Below are 12,846 nucleotides of genomic sequence, written 5' to 3'. Positions count from 1 at the left end.
ACATTCTGGGGACAATGGGGGATTGTTCCATGACTTCCAGTTTATCAAAATCATCTTGTACTTTCTTGAACTGAAGGTTTTCATTAATTCTCACCTTGAAGATAAAGTTCAATTTCTGAATGAATTATGCCTTGAGACATAAAGGGAAGCCATCTGAGGAAAATAAAAAAGAGAGAAAGAAGAAAAAAAGAGGGAAATTTTAGTTTTTCTTCATTTTTACAATAAGCCTGATTCTGCATTGATTTTGAACATTAAAAGGTAACTATAAAAATAGGTTTAAGTCAAGCATAATCCAATCTACTATGTGATCCAATCATCACTGGGATAAGAATGATATCACAACTGTGACTTGGAGAACAAAATGCATAAATCACTAAATGTGCTAAGCATCTATCTCTCCAGATTTACCAATCCTCAATCATGAATACTTGTAAATGCAACTGTAGGTCCATTGGAGCACCCTCCCCAAACCAAGCTGTTACAAAAGCAGGTGCAGGTCTAAGACTTGGAGCCTGATATCTGGGCAAGGCTAGAAAGTGCAGCCTGCACACTGATTTGAAGAAAATTTGGCACAGAAAGATAAGCAACACCATTTTAATACAACCTCAGTCTTTAATACATCCTGTACATTTAACAGATCCTATGTCTTGCTTTCTTGTAGCTTTCTTTAATATCTTTTCTTCAGTGTCTCCAAAAAGAATATTACCTTAAAATTTGGTGAAAATATTACCACTTTGGAAAACGTATTTAGAGTGGGCAATAGCTAACTCTGGCAGCTTCCCTCTAAACCAGCCCTCTAAACTTGTGCGTTAGAATTCCTTATTACAGAGAAAGCCAACACTGAAGTCAGAAAACCAACTTTACCACTTACTGGCTTTAAGATATTACCATCTTGCTGAATTTAAGTGCTTCACAGGGCTGTTGTAAAGCTGAAATGAATAGTCAGGTAAAAATATTTTATGTACTACTAAATGGTACATAAATGTTACTATTTTGCCACAATCACAATTATTATTCAAATTATTCCACATTCAAATATACTTCCATTCCTTCTATCCTTCCATGTATTCACTAATAGAATTTCACATTTCTATTCATTTAGAAAGTGCCTTTTGTACACGAGGCCCATTGCTAAGTGCTGGGGATACAAGAACAAGAGAGACAAGGAACCTGTGCTGAAGAATCTAATTGCAGATATTATAGGAGAAAAAGAGACTAAATCTGAATGGCAAGAACGGGGAAGTACAAATAAATAAAGAATAAATTTCAACACAGATATGATACTTGAGCTGCAGGTTGGACAGTAAGTAGATGACAGGTCAATAAGAGGCCATAAAGCACAGGTGGCAAACACAAGGCCCATGGCCTGAATCCAGCCCACCACCTTGTTTTATCTGGCCTGGCACCTTGTTTCTACCTGGCAGCAGCCAGAGCTCTCGCTTAACTGTTAGGGAGTAGTTACATTTATATGGTCCTAAAATTACATTTGGCCCTTTGAAGGCAACCATGAGGCTGATGTGGTCCCTAGTGAAAATGAGTTTGACATCCCTACCATAAAGGGTACCATAGGGAGAGAAAACAGCATGAGCAATGGTACAGAGATGAGATTCTATGTGGCTGAGGAACAGGAGGCTGCTGGGAAAGACTTGGGAGGTGGGGAGTAGGGCAATGTAGTGGTTACTGAAGGAGGGAGGTATCACCAGATCCAAGAAGGCCAAGGTATTTACAGGCTGAGCTGTGGGGCTCTCTCTACCACACTGGCCTTAGAATCATCAGATGATACCACAGTGGGGAATAAAGGTTAAGTGTGAGCTTAGACAGTTCTACTGAACTGTGAGCACTGTTGTCCATTTTTCAAAAGCTTGGAGAGATCCAATTTCCTTCTGACCAATTTATCTCATAGTGTTCTTTCTGTTCTTTCTTTGAAATCTAATAACACATGTAGCTTATATTATGCATTTATTTAGCCCCAAATTATGCAAACTTGCTGTTTTTTGTTTATGTGTTCCATCTTTGCAGCTAGATTGGTACCTTCATTATTTTCTTTATATGCTAGAACAAAGGAAGTCAGCTTTATGTTTAATAACATAGGCTCTGGATTTGATGTGGAGTGAGATTTCCTGGCCACAAAACTGATTTGTGTTCTATGTACTTGACCTCTCTAAGCATTGATTTCCTCATCTGTAAATTATAGATAACAATAGTACCTGTATAATAGGGAGACAGGATTAAATATATATCAATTTATTCTGGTTTCTGACATATGAGAAATGGTCAATAAATGCCAGTTGCTACTGTATTATCTCACTGCTAAACAAAGTAATTTGTACACAGCTGGTGTTGTAGCAAATATATTTTGGGTGATTTCCATCTCTTACCCACCTTTTTAGCTGTGCCATAAAGAGGATGGCTTTAGAAAGTAAGGTTTGTACCAGAGTACCTGCCTCTCATCCCAGCTAATTGGAGCAGAAATGGACAGCTGACACAGATTTAGTCAGTCAGATGTTCTCTCTTAGTATTTTGACTTAAGAGATACAGAAATAGTGATCACATGGCACTGCCCACGGAGACCTCCCAGTACTTGTATTGTTAAGGTGAGTTGGTACTTTGGAACTCAAAGCTATCTGCAAGCCAAAGATGCCAAAGATACCAAAGACATGAGAGAGGAGAGCCTTTCAAAGGATGCTGGTCTACAGAGAGAAGAATGAACATTTTTAATGAAGAGATACAGTGCAAAAGCAAAGAGAATGATTGACTCTCTGATGACTATCTAGTTTATAATATCTAGCTTTATTTATTAAAGCAGGGTTCCATAACAGCCACTTTCCAAGCTGCCCTTTCTGACATTAGCTTTAGTGACTGTCATCCTTGCAACCAAACCAAGATTTATTGACTAACTAATTGAAATAAAATAAATCTCCAGTTTTATCTTTTGTTTAGTCCATTTATGAAAAGTCTTTTCTATGATTCCCCTGTTTTCAGAAGATACTGGACTAAAGTAATGTTACACCCCACAGAGACTTGTGAGTACTGGATACTTATTAAAAATAATTACTTTTAGGATGCTCTAGGTTCAGATTTCTTAAACATGTGAAGTCATCAAGACTATTAACTCTTAATTGTCTTCAGTGACCATAATTTCTAAGGAAATTTTAAAAATCAGTTTTGTATTACCATCAGATCTTTACTCATGAACAATTTCTGATGAATAAAACTAATAAAATTTTATTAGTTGCTTTAGATGAGAGGTTTTTGTAGCACACAGATATTTTCTTCTGCATATATGCCTCTATCTATCTGTCTAGGTATGTGTCCACATCCGTCCTTTAATTTCAATTCCAGATGTGCTGCAAAAGAAATGGAGAGAGCCAGCCAAGCCTAGTAGTTCAGTATTATGAGCCATGTTTCTGCATCAGGACATAAGACCTCCTCCAAAGCCACTAAACAGATGGGCATATTGGAGCAGAATGGCTTTAGAGGAGCATGGTGATATTAAATAAATGGAAGAAAAAGCAGGCAGAAGGAGCTTGCTTGCTCAAGAACACCATATATTTTATGCAGCCACCAGCAAAAGCATGCTTAAACAGTCGTGGATCAGCCCAAGATCTTGGCTAAGGAGAAACACAAACACAGAAACAAAACATTTTTTTCCTAGACTTTCAAGATTAAAGCAGACAACCATGGAATACATTTAAGTGATCTTGCTCTAAAATATGTGGGTTGTTTGGGTGGAAAAAAAGCATAAAAAGTTGCTATAGATTAGATTTTGTCTGAGATAAATTTTAGATAATGGCAACCACTCACATTGAATATGGCAGAAGAAATTCTAAATGTATGTAAGAAGGTTCTATGTCCCCATCCCCATCCCAGAAAATGAGCAAGACTCTTCCCTGTGTCTCATTCTGTCATTTTCCCACCATCACTACTTGTCACTTTTGTACCAAGGAATGGCTCAAACTGACAAAGAAGAGCACAGAAATCTGCAGCAGCACAAATACATATTCAGAATATCAAGAAATGATTAAGTGGCCTCTTTCAGGAAAAAAAATCAGTAAAGTTAAATGATTGCTCACTATCTCATGATAATTTTTAATTTTTTCTTTTCTCTATAAAAATGGTATTTTACCTGTCTGCATTTTATCAAAATCTGAACATCATATCTTATCTATGTTATTCGTCACTACCTCTATTTCCCAGAAAAAGAAAATAAAAACGTTTGTACATAGACTGAATTATTTTGAAAATAAAATATATAAACAACTTTTGTTATTGTTCAGTTTACATAAACAACTTTTAATGAAATATCTGAGGGTGATATAGATGGAACTCATATAAAGATGAGATGACCTCTAAAACAGGGGTGTCAAATTCATTTTCACCAGGGGTCACATCAGCCTCCCGGTTGCCTTCAAAGGGCTGAAATAATTTTAGGACGGTATAAATGTAACTACTCCTTAACTGTTAAGGAGCTGAAATTGCATTCGGCCCTATGAAGGCAACTGTGAGGCTGATGTGGCCTCGGTGAAAATGAGTTTGACATCCCTGCTCTCAGTGCTCTAAGGTTTCTTCCATCTTGGGATTCCACTGTGTTTTTTATTAGTCCCTTCCTCTCTGTTTCTCTCTCCCTCCCTCCTCCCTTCCTTCCTTCTCTTAAATGCTGTGCAAGTCTCTACTTGGTGCAAGAAACCATGTTGGACAAGAAAGGAATGTATGAGACCCTACCCTCAAGAAACTTATCATCTTGTTCACAAGACAAACAAGTCCACAAATGATGACGGTGGATGACATTGCAAGGTAAATGCTGCAGAGAGGTCTGAATACAGCACTGGAGTTTTTAAAGAGAGTAAAGATAAGTTCACTTCTGGTTGGGAAGCAGAGGAAAGTTTATGACATGGATAGCATTTTATCCACGCCTTGAAGGATAAAGATTTCATTAAGCAGGAAAAAAAAAAGAATAAAATGAGCTAAGACATATGAGTTAAGAGAGTATTGGGGAAAATTGGAAGAGAAGTCTATGAAGAATGATGGGAAGACCAAAGAGGTAAAATTCATTTTAACTTGACCCTACCAACTAACACTTCTACACATAGCTGGCCCAGGAGTGACAGTTTCTTTGTCAACTGTATTTATACAAAGAAAGGTGCTGGTTAAACAGGGCCACCCCTGTTTCTTTCCTGACCTTCTCCAAAAAAATTACATATTCAGTCCTGATCTTTCTATAATTTAGTTTATAATTCACAAATTCACCAATTTAACACACACTTCCAAAGTAACTATTATGTTCTGCAGTAGGTTTGTCCTGTGTACACTGAGGTCTTTGATTACTACCTTTGTGTGTAATTTTCTTGGAATAACCACCAAAGTTGTCACAACACAGTTAGAAAAAGAAAATGCTATGAAAATGCTATGAACAATAATGGTGGAATGGTAAAGAGGTAATTATCAGCCTTGCTTCTATTTAAGAATCTCTTTCATTACCCCAGCCAAGATGGCTCAGCTGATTGGGTGTCATTCCACAAACCAAAACGGCACCAGTTCAATCTCTGGTCAGACCACATGCCTTGGTTGCAGGTTCCATCCCAAGTGGGGGAGCACACAGAAGGCCACCAATTTATGTTTCTCTGTCACATTGATGTTCCTCTACCTCTCCTTTTCCCTCCCTTCCCCTTTCTCTAAAACAAAAATTTAAAAAATAAAAATAAAATTTATCTAAAGAGAAAAAAAGTCTCTTGCATCAAGATGCAGCCTTGTTGGTGCTTGGAGCACCAGAGCAGAGATGGAGCTGTAGCAAATTTCTTTAAGATTTAACACTCACTAGCAACAAAGATACTGTAATTTCATTCAATTAATCAAATACATTTTTGTAACAGATAAAAAAAAGAAGGGAAGAAAATGTACCCCTCTGCCAGTGAAGGCGGAGAAGCCCTGTTGTTGGTGATTGACCAGTCACTTCAGTTTTTCAAGACTGGGTTACCCTGAGACACACAAACCATGTTTCATTTAAACATATGTACCAGTGGGGTATTGCACTTTTTTTAAACACTCTTGTGCTAATTCTAAGAATCACTTTTCATATAGTAGTACTTAAAAATATACATTAAGTGATAGTTCACTTTATACATGTCTTGAGGAGATTCAGACATGTAGATTCCATAGTCTGGTTCCAAATACTTCATTTAACATGATTTCCCTTAGGCTTGATTTATATAAGCCCTTTGATTTAGTTGAATATACATATTATTTCATCCTACTTTATCCCAGGAACCATGGTAGGGACTGAAAGTAAAGATATAAAATACCAGCCTGGTCTTGAGGAAAGTCTTGTGAGAGTTGGGAGAGGTAGCATAGATGTAAACATGGAAAGTAACTGAATATAGTAAGTGCTGAGTTAACATCTGTGCTTTGGAAAAGGTATACAGGGATGTGAGAGTTTGCTCAAAGTGAGGCTTCAGGAAAGACTCCCTGGTAGAGGTGACACTTTTTTTAATTTCCTAGTAAATACACTGGTGAGAGCTACTAGACCCCAAGCACCAGGGGAGAGTCAGGAGTTGGGTGAACCCAGATGGAAAAGCACCAGCTAAGGACTGCGCAGAAGGCTGACCAGGAGCAGAGGAGACCCTTGTCAGCCAGACTGCTGGTCAACTGTGGCCCCAGTGTGTGCTCAGCCTGGCTTTAGCTGCAATGATTTCCGTAGAGTGCATTCCCAAGGGTGTGAGGAAGGCCCTCTTACCCTCCTCTGCTCAAATGCCTGTCCCACATGCCTACAGGGCTAGCGATTATTTTAAAGGAGGAACAGATCCTTTTTTGAACTATTAGCAGGATGATGTTGAGGATTATAGAAGGGTGAATAGTGGACCTAGAATGAAGGAGCATTCCACTTATGAAAAATATCCAGGACTTTTTGATATTCTATTCTATCCATAGAATAGACCTTTATAAGTCTTCTTTTCTTCCATTTTTACACGAAGGAAATGATCTCAACCTTTCTAAAAAAAAATCTAAAGAATCCTGAATAAAAACGAGGCTGGAACACTTTAAAAGCATTCTCTGCAATGTCAGCTCTAAGGAACACTGTGCAGCATCTTGTCCTTATTCCTTAAGGTAACAGGCCTCAGGGTTACTCTGGCTATCTGACCATGATTTAGTTCTGAGGGGACAAAGCTGTTCATGCTGTTCTGCTTGACAAGTTAAACAGCTTTTAAAAATATCATTTGTTGTATTTCACTTTTCAATTCCTGCATCCATGAATCTGTTTCTATTTAGAATTTCTCTAAGAGGCCTTTATTTCCAATAACCCGCTCCCATGAGCTCATACCACTGTGATTGTCCAACCCAGTCAGGAGTAATGGAAGGCCTCACTGAGAGGTTCCCCATCCTTGGGCTGAGGAACTTGACTATAACTTCTGCAAATCTAAACCCTCCTAGGTCAAGTAGGTTAACAAATATATTCATAAATGACAATTTGTGTTAAAAATTAGATACTAACTTCTTTTTAATTATTTCGTTGCTAAAGGTCTATACACACACACATGTACAACAATAGTACAAGTCTGGTGACATACAGAAAAGTCTAGAGATCTCTAATTTAATGTTAATAAACCTTGCAGTGGAGAGTGCCCTGTAGGATCCACTCAAATAGTGGATTAAACAGTGTCCCCCCAAATTCATGTCATTTCAGAGCCTCAGAAGATAACTTTATTTGGAAACAGGTGCTTTGCCAATGTAATTAATTAAGATGAGGTCATGCTGTAGTGGCATAAGCTTTGGTCTAATGGCCAGTGTCCTTGTAAGAACAGGACAAGTGACAGAGTAATACATACATAAGGAAAAGCAGCCACGTGGCAACAAAGGCAAGGACTGAAGCAATGCAGCTGCAAACCAAGGGGCACCAAGGATTGTAGGCAAGCACCCAACCATCAGGAGCCTGGAAGGATCCAGGGAAGATTATGTCCCGGAGTTCAGAGGGAACGTGGCCCTGCTGATACCTAGATTTCAGACTGTTGGCCTCCAAAACTGTGAGAGAATACATTTCTGTTTTTTTAAGCCACCAAGCCTGCAGTATTTTGTTAGAACAGCCATAGGAAACTAATACAGATAATAAAGAATATTTATTTCAATTTGTAATACAAGGTTTGCCTGATTCAAATACAAACTTTGCTTGGTCCAAAGATCACATATTCAAACAACATGTGCAAATGGTAGAAATTCAGTGATGTATGCTCTATCAGTACTAAACATACAAAAGGCAGAAAAATAAACTCTTCAGGTACAGAAAGAAAATAAAACCATGAGGATGTGGGTATTCAATGGAAGAGGGGGAAAGAAAAGAGAGGCGAACCCTCGTAAGAAGCACCTGTGATGCACAAAAGCGCTTTCTTCCTGTAGTTGTGCTTTGTATTTCAGCTGAGAATTTCTTTCCCCTTTAACTGAAAAAAGAAAGAAACAAACACTGGGTGGTCGGAGGTCTTTCTCTCTGCCTTAATTCAGCTGCAGTCTAAATTATTGAACCGTGAGGAAGCATCAAGGAGCATGACTGAGATTTTCTTTCCTTTTCCCCTCTGAGATGTATAAACCCCAGCACTGCTGCAGACTGCACCCCAGAGCTGGTTACCCATAATGAGTGTGCCTGGCACCCACCTTGGCTGGTTCCCGAACCAGGGCTGAGAGGAGACTAGGCAGTCCAGAAAGAGGTCTGCCCAGCTTTTGAGTGCAGCCGCAGGTCTCCTTTTCTTTACAGCAGCCTTCTAGACTGGCACCTGCCTTACAATACATGTCCTTGGCCTTTCACATGCAGAAAGAAGGTTGTGATGGCACAGAAGGTTGTGATTGTGAAAGGCTTTAGAGTAGTCTTTTTCAGTTGTAGAAAAGAACCCACTGGATCTGAGTTCTATTCCTGGTGCCACTACACTTAATGTTACTTTAAAAATTAAGGGAGCAGGATTTGCCTCATCTCTGTATCTATAGAGAGGAAGAAAGGGTTTTTGCAACTTAGTTTCTTCAACTGGTATTGTGTGAATGAGCGAAGGCTACCATTTCTCCAGGCCCCAATACAATGTACAGTGTATATCTATTAAATTAGTTTTGGTTGTTTAAATCTTTTGTAATTAAAATTTTTTCAGCTACAATCCATTGAAACTGAAATTAAGCTACCGCTTATGTCTTTTCCTTCCAGACCAGATCATACTGGCAGAATAGAGACAAACTAAAATGATGCAGGAGGTGATATGTGAGGCAGTGGGGCAATGGTGGTGAAGGCAGCACCCAGGATGTAGTGTATACCTGCAGGCATATGCAGAGGGATAAATAAATCTAAATTATCTCCAATGAGATTCCACATCTAAAAGAAATCAACTGAATTTATGTGACAAAGTACGTCAAAACATAAGAACCTAAGAAGAAAGCTCTAGATGAGTCACTCCATAGCTCTTCCAATGTGGAGAATAAAATACAGGTGCCCCTCAGCTCCTAAAATGCTCCTGTGCTGTTTTGTGGGAGCCGGCTGGGCAGTGAGGCTCAATCTCTTCAGCTCTACTTGTCACTTAGCAGATGGGGTGTCTGTTATGCTAAGTTCTGAGTATGCACTGGGAGAAAAGAGGAATTGTTTCTCACTGGGCCAGTTAGCTTAGAGCAGCAGAATTTGAATGGAAATTTAGAGGATGGACAGGATCATTACAGGGAGAGTAAGAGTAAGGAAAAGCATTTCTGAGTGGAAAGTATCACATTGCAAGGGACAGAAGCAAAACAAATAAAACTTGTTCAGGTAATAGTAAGTGGTTTAATTCCACTAAGATCTTGCCAAAGGACAATTTTAAAACAAACTGGAGGGAGGAAATGGAGTCAGATGGAGTAAAGACTTTAATGGAAGGATCATGAAATTTTGTTTTTTGGGGGGTATTTTTTTTGTAAACAGTGGAGACTAATGAAGACTTTTGAATGGAGATGGGGTAATGAAATTTACATACTACTTTAGAAACAATATTTTCCCTCACATTTTTCAGAAAAAAATTAGGGAAAACAATAAAATAAAATATTAAAATAAAATTAAAATAGAACAAAAAACAACAAAAAAGAAAGATAAGCTAAAGTCAGAATGATGCTAGTAGGTATCACATAGATGATTAGCTTGGAAGTGGTGAGCAGGGCACACTGGGAAAGTAAGGATCAAGACAACCAGAAAGTGATTGCAACAGTCTGGGCTTAACAGAACAAGAACATTTGTTCAGACAGAGGAGGTGATAACAGAAAAGTAGGGATGAATTAAACAGCACTTTGAAAAAGGAACTGACTGAATGCAATGACTAAAAAGGCAAAAATGGGGGAGAGCCTATTGTTGTCCTCATTGCTTCTTTTCAGCCACTGTCGCCTTCAATCATCTTTGGTGTCTGTAGCTTTCAGTGGCATATATTTAGTATTTTTAGTTGAATTGACTCATTTTTTTGCTCCACTTTTTCTTAGTAATTTAAGTTGCAATTGTTTTTGCATCTCTGAATTTATACCCTTGAATTTCCATGCCCCTATTTATGCCTATTCTTTTTTTCCTCATTGCATGATGATTATTTATTTGCAAAAAAAAAAGCTGTAAGACAGTCCCCAACACTAAAGATTCAAAATGTCACAAAATTACCCAAGGTTTCTCACTCCATATCCACAACAGATTGGGTTTTCATGTGGAAACCTACTCTTACTCAATTGCATTCATGCATCTGAGGCCCATCATTTTCCCTGTGACTGAGAGACCAAGTGACAATAAACATCAGTGCCTAGCTAGCAAGCTAGGAGTTTTCTTGACAGACTCAACAAGAATCTAGAGAGCAAGTCTTAAGCCTAAAGTCAGAAGGGCCAGGTCAGAAGTGGAGGGAGTTCCTTCCTGGACTTTTCATTATGGGGCTCAAGGGAAAGCCCAAATGATCTAGATTTTAATCAATGTCTTTTGTCTTTCTTAGATTCTGTTCTGAGAGCTGCCTCTAAAGTTTCCTTGCTAAATTCCCTTATGAAAGTGTTATATCACTACAATTTTAGTAATGTAAAGAAACCACCAACATTTAAACACATATTCTCACGATGCATGTGATAATTTTCAGTATTAATCTCTTGGTCTTTTTTGTGACATAGAGCTTATTGTAATACTAAGAAATTACAAGATAATTTTTACTTGCAATACTTAGCAATAAATTATTTACTAGAACAATCAATGAGTGACACATGCTGTAGAATACTGAGTAAATGACAAATCCACACACTTACACACACACACACACACACACACACACTCACATGCGCACATCATTATCCACATGACAACACACTCTTGAAGTACCATGGAAATTAGCACTACCTTTCACAGGTGAAGATGGACTCAGATGTAGTGCCAGGTTCTCGGACGATGACCTTTTCACAATACCAGTACTGTGACTTGTCATTGGCCTCACAGCGCAACAGCACCTTCTGCAGTTTGCCAAGTGACACTGCTTCTACTTGAAATGTATCAGTCTGGTGCAGGAGACAGAAAAACCCACAGAGGTGACTTGAGTCCAGCACATAACAAATGCAGGTAATATCAGCACAAGGACTGCCAGAAGCAGCACAGTACCATAAAAGAGATAATGTTACCACCGTTCGCATCGAAAGGAGTAATAAGGAAAGAAAAATAAGGACATTACTTTTTACCTATTAAAAATATATTTCTGGCTGTGCTTTTTTTCTCTCTTGCAGTTTTATTTTCTCCATGTATAGTAGAATCCAGAGTAATGAGTAAGTAAACACTAAGACAAAGACTTTCTGTTCATGATTTTTCTCTTGCTTGAATTCCTGCCCTGTGACACAGTTGATTAGGTTGTCACGTTGACAACCATGTGGCCTAATAGGCAGCATGTTTCATTTCCATGAATGCTGATATACTTTGAGGCATGGAGGAACAAATTTCCTCCTTTTCCCCTCCCTCTGTTTTTTCCTTCCATTCTTCAACAATTCTCTCCTATACTTTTCTCCATAAACAATACAGAGCACATCTTTGGGTTTGTTGTGAAAAAACATCCTGTAATCTTTATTTCTGAAGAGATTCACTTACTCTTCAAAAATTCACCAACATTTTCAAAGAGATGTAGGGTCTAAAGTAAATGCTATACTGGTTAGAATAAAAAGAAGTCCATACATTACTTCCTCATAGATTGTTGTTGGGAGTGACTACCCTAAAATGATCTGAGAAAATAGTCACGGATTTAATTAAGTTTGAGAGATTCCCAGAAATGCCAGTTGACTATTATCCATTGTTACCCTACTTTGTAGTCAAATGGAAATTCAGGATTGCTTATTTTGCCAACATTGTTACCAGTTGAAATTTCAATTTGGTATTTCAAGATATACTATCTGGTGTCAACTGTCAGTTCCCTGTTTTTTATGGAAATCTCTTGTTTAAGCCAAACCAAAACCATTACTAGCCCCATGATATTTCTGTGAATCAGATTATGATTGTACATTTTCTCTGTCTTTAAAGGGCCATTTCATGATACGCATCACCTGTTGTAGCAGATACCATTGGTGCCCACTCCCTGACATCTAATCTCGGTCAACTTCTGGGTTTATCTGCTGCTTTGCTAGATAGTTTAGGCATACTGACAGCTTTCCTTCTCAATCCTCTATGTTTCTCTGCTCCTTTGCCTGAGTACTTCCATGGTGAGACAATTTTGACAGGTGTTCTGCAGGATTTCTCTGAAGGTCTGTAGCAAAAAAAGTTCCAGTAATGACCAACTCATTTATGTGCCTATATTGGCTTTTCTTCCTTTCCTGCCTCACTTTCCCCACTCTTCACTTCAAAGGCACTTACTGGGATCATCTGCCAAATAAATT

At 38.4% G+C, this 12,846-nt stretch overlaps 1 protein-coding gene across 1 annotated transcript in view; it reads right to left on the bottom strand.

Annotated features, from left to right (window-relative positions):
• Nucleotides 1–12,846, bottom strand: part of RP1 (RP1 axonemal microtubule associated) — a 301,394-nt gene that overhangs the window by 102,018 nt on the left and 186,530 nt on the right. The window contains exons 22-23 of the mRNA XM_045861452.1: nucleotides 11,336–11,490; nucleotides 95–153 (exon numbers count right to left, since the gene is read on the bottom strand). Of these exons, the coding sequence (XP_045717408.1) occupies nucleotides 95–153; nucleotides 11,336–11,490 (214 nt within the window). The remainder of the gene's footprint in view (nucleotides 1–94; nucleotides 154–11,335; nucleotides 11,491–12,846) is intronic.

Source organism: Phyllostomus hastatus, unplaced genomic scaffold (assembly GCF_019186645.2).
Source record: "Phyllostomus hastatus isolate PE091 unplaced genomic scaffold, TTU_PhHast_1.1 phas_scaffold_21, whole genome shotgun sequence".
In the NCBI taxonomy this organism is placed as follows: domain Eukaryota; kingdom Metazoa; phylum Chordata; class Mammalia; order Chiroptera; family Phyllostomidae; genus Phyllostomus; species Phyllostomus hastatus.
Note: the sequence above shows the minus strand (reverse complement) of the source record. Positions and strands in the feature narration are given on the sequence as shown.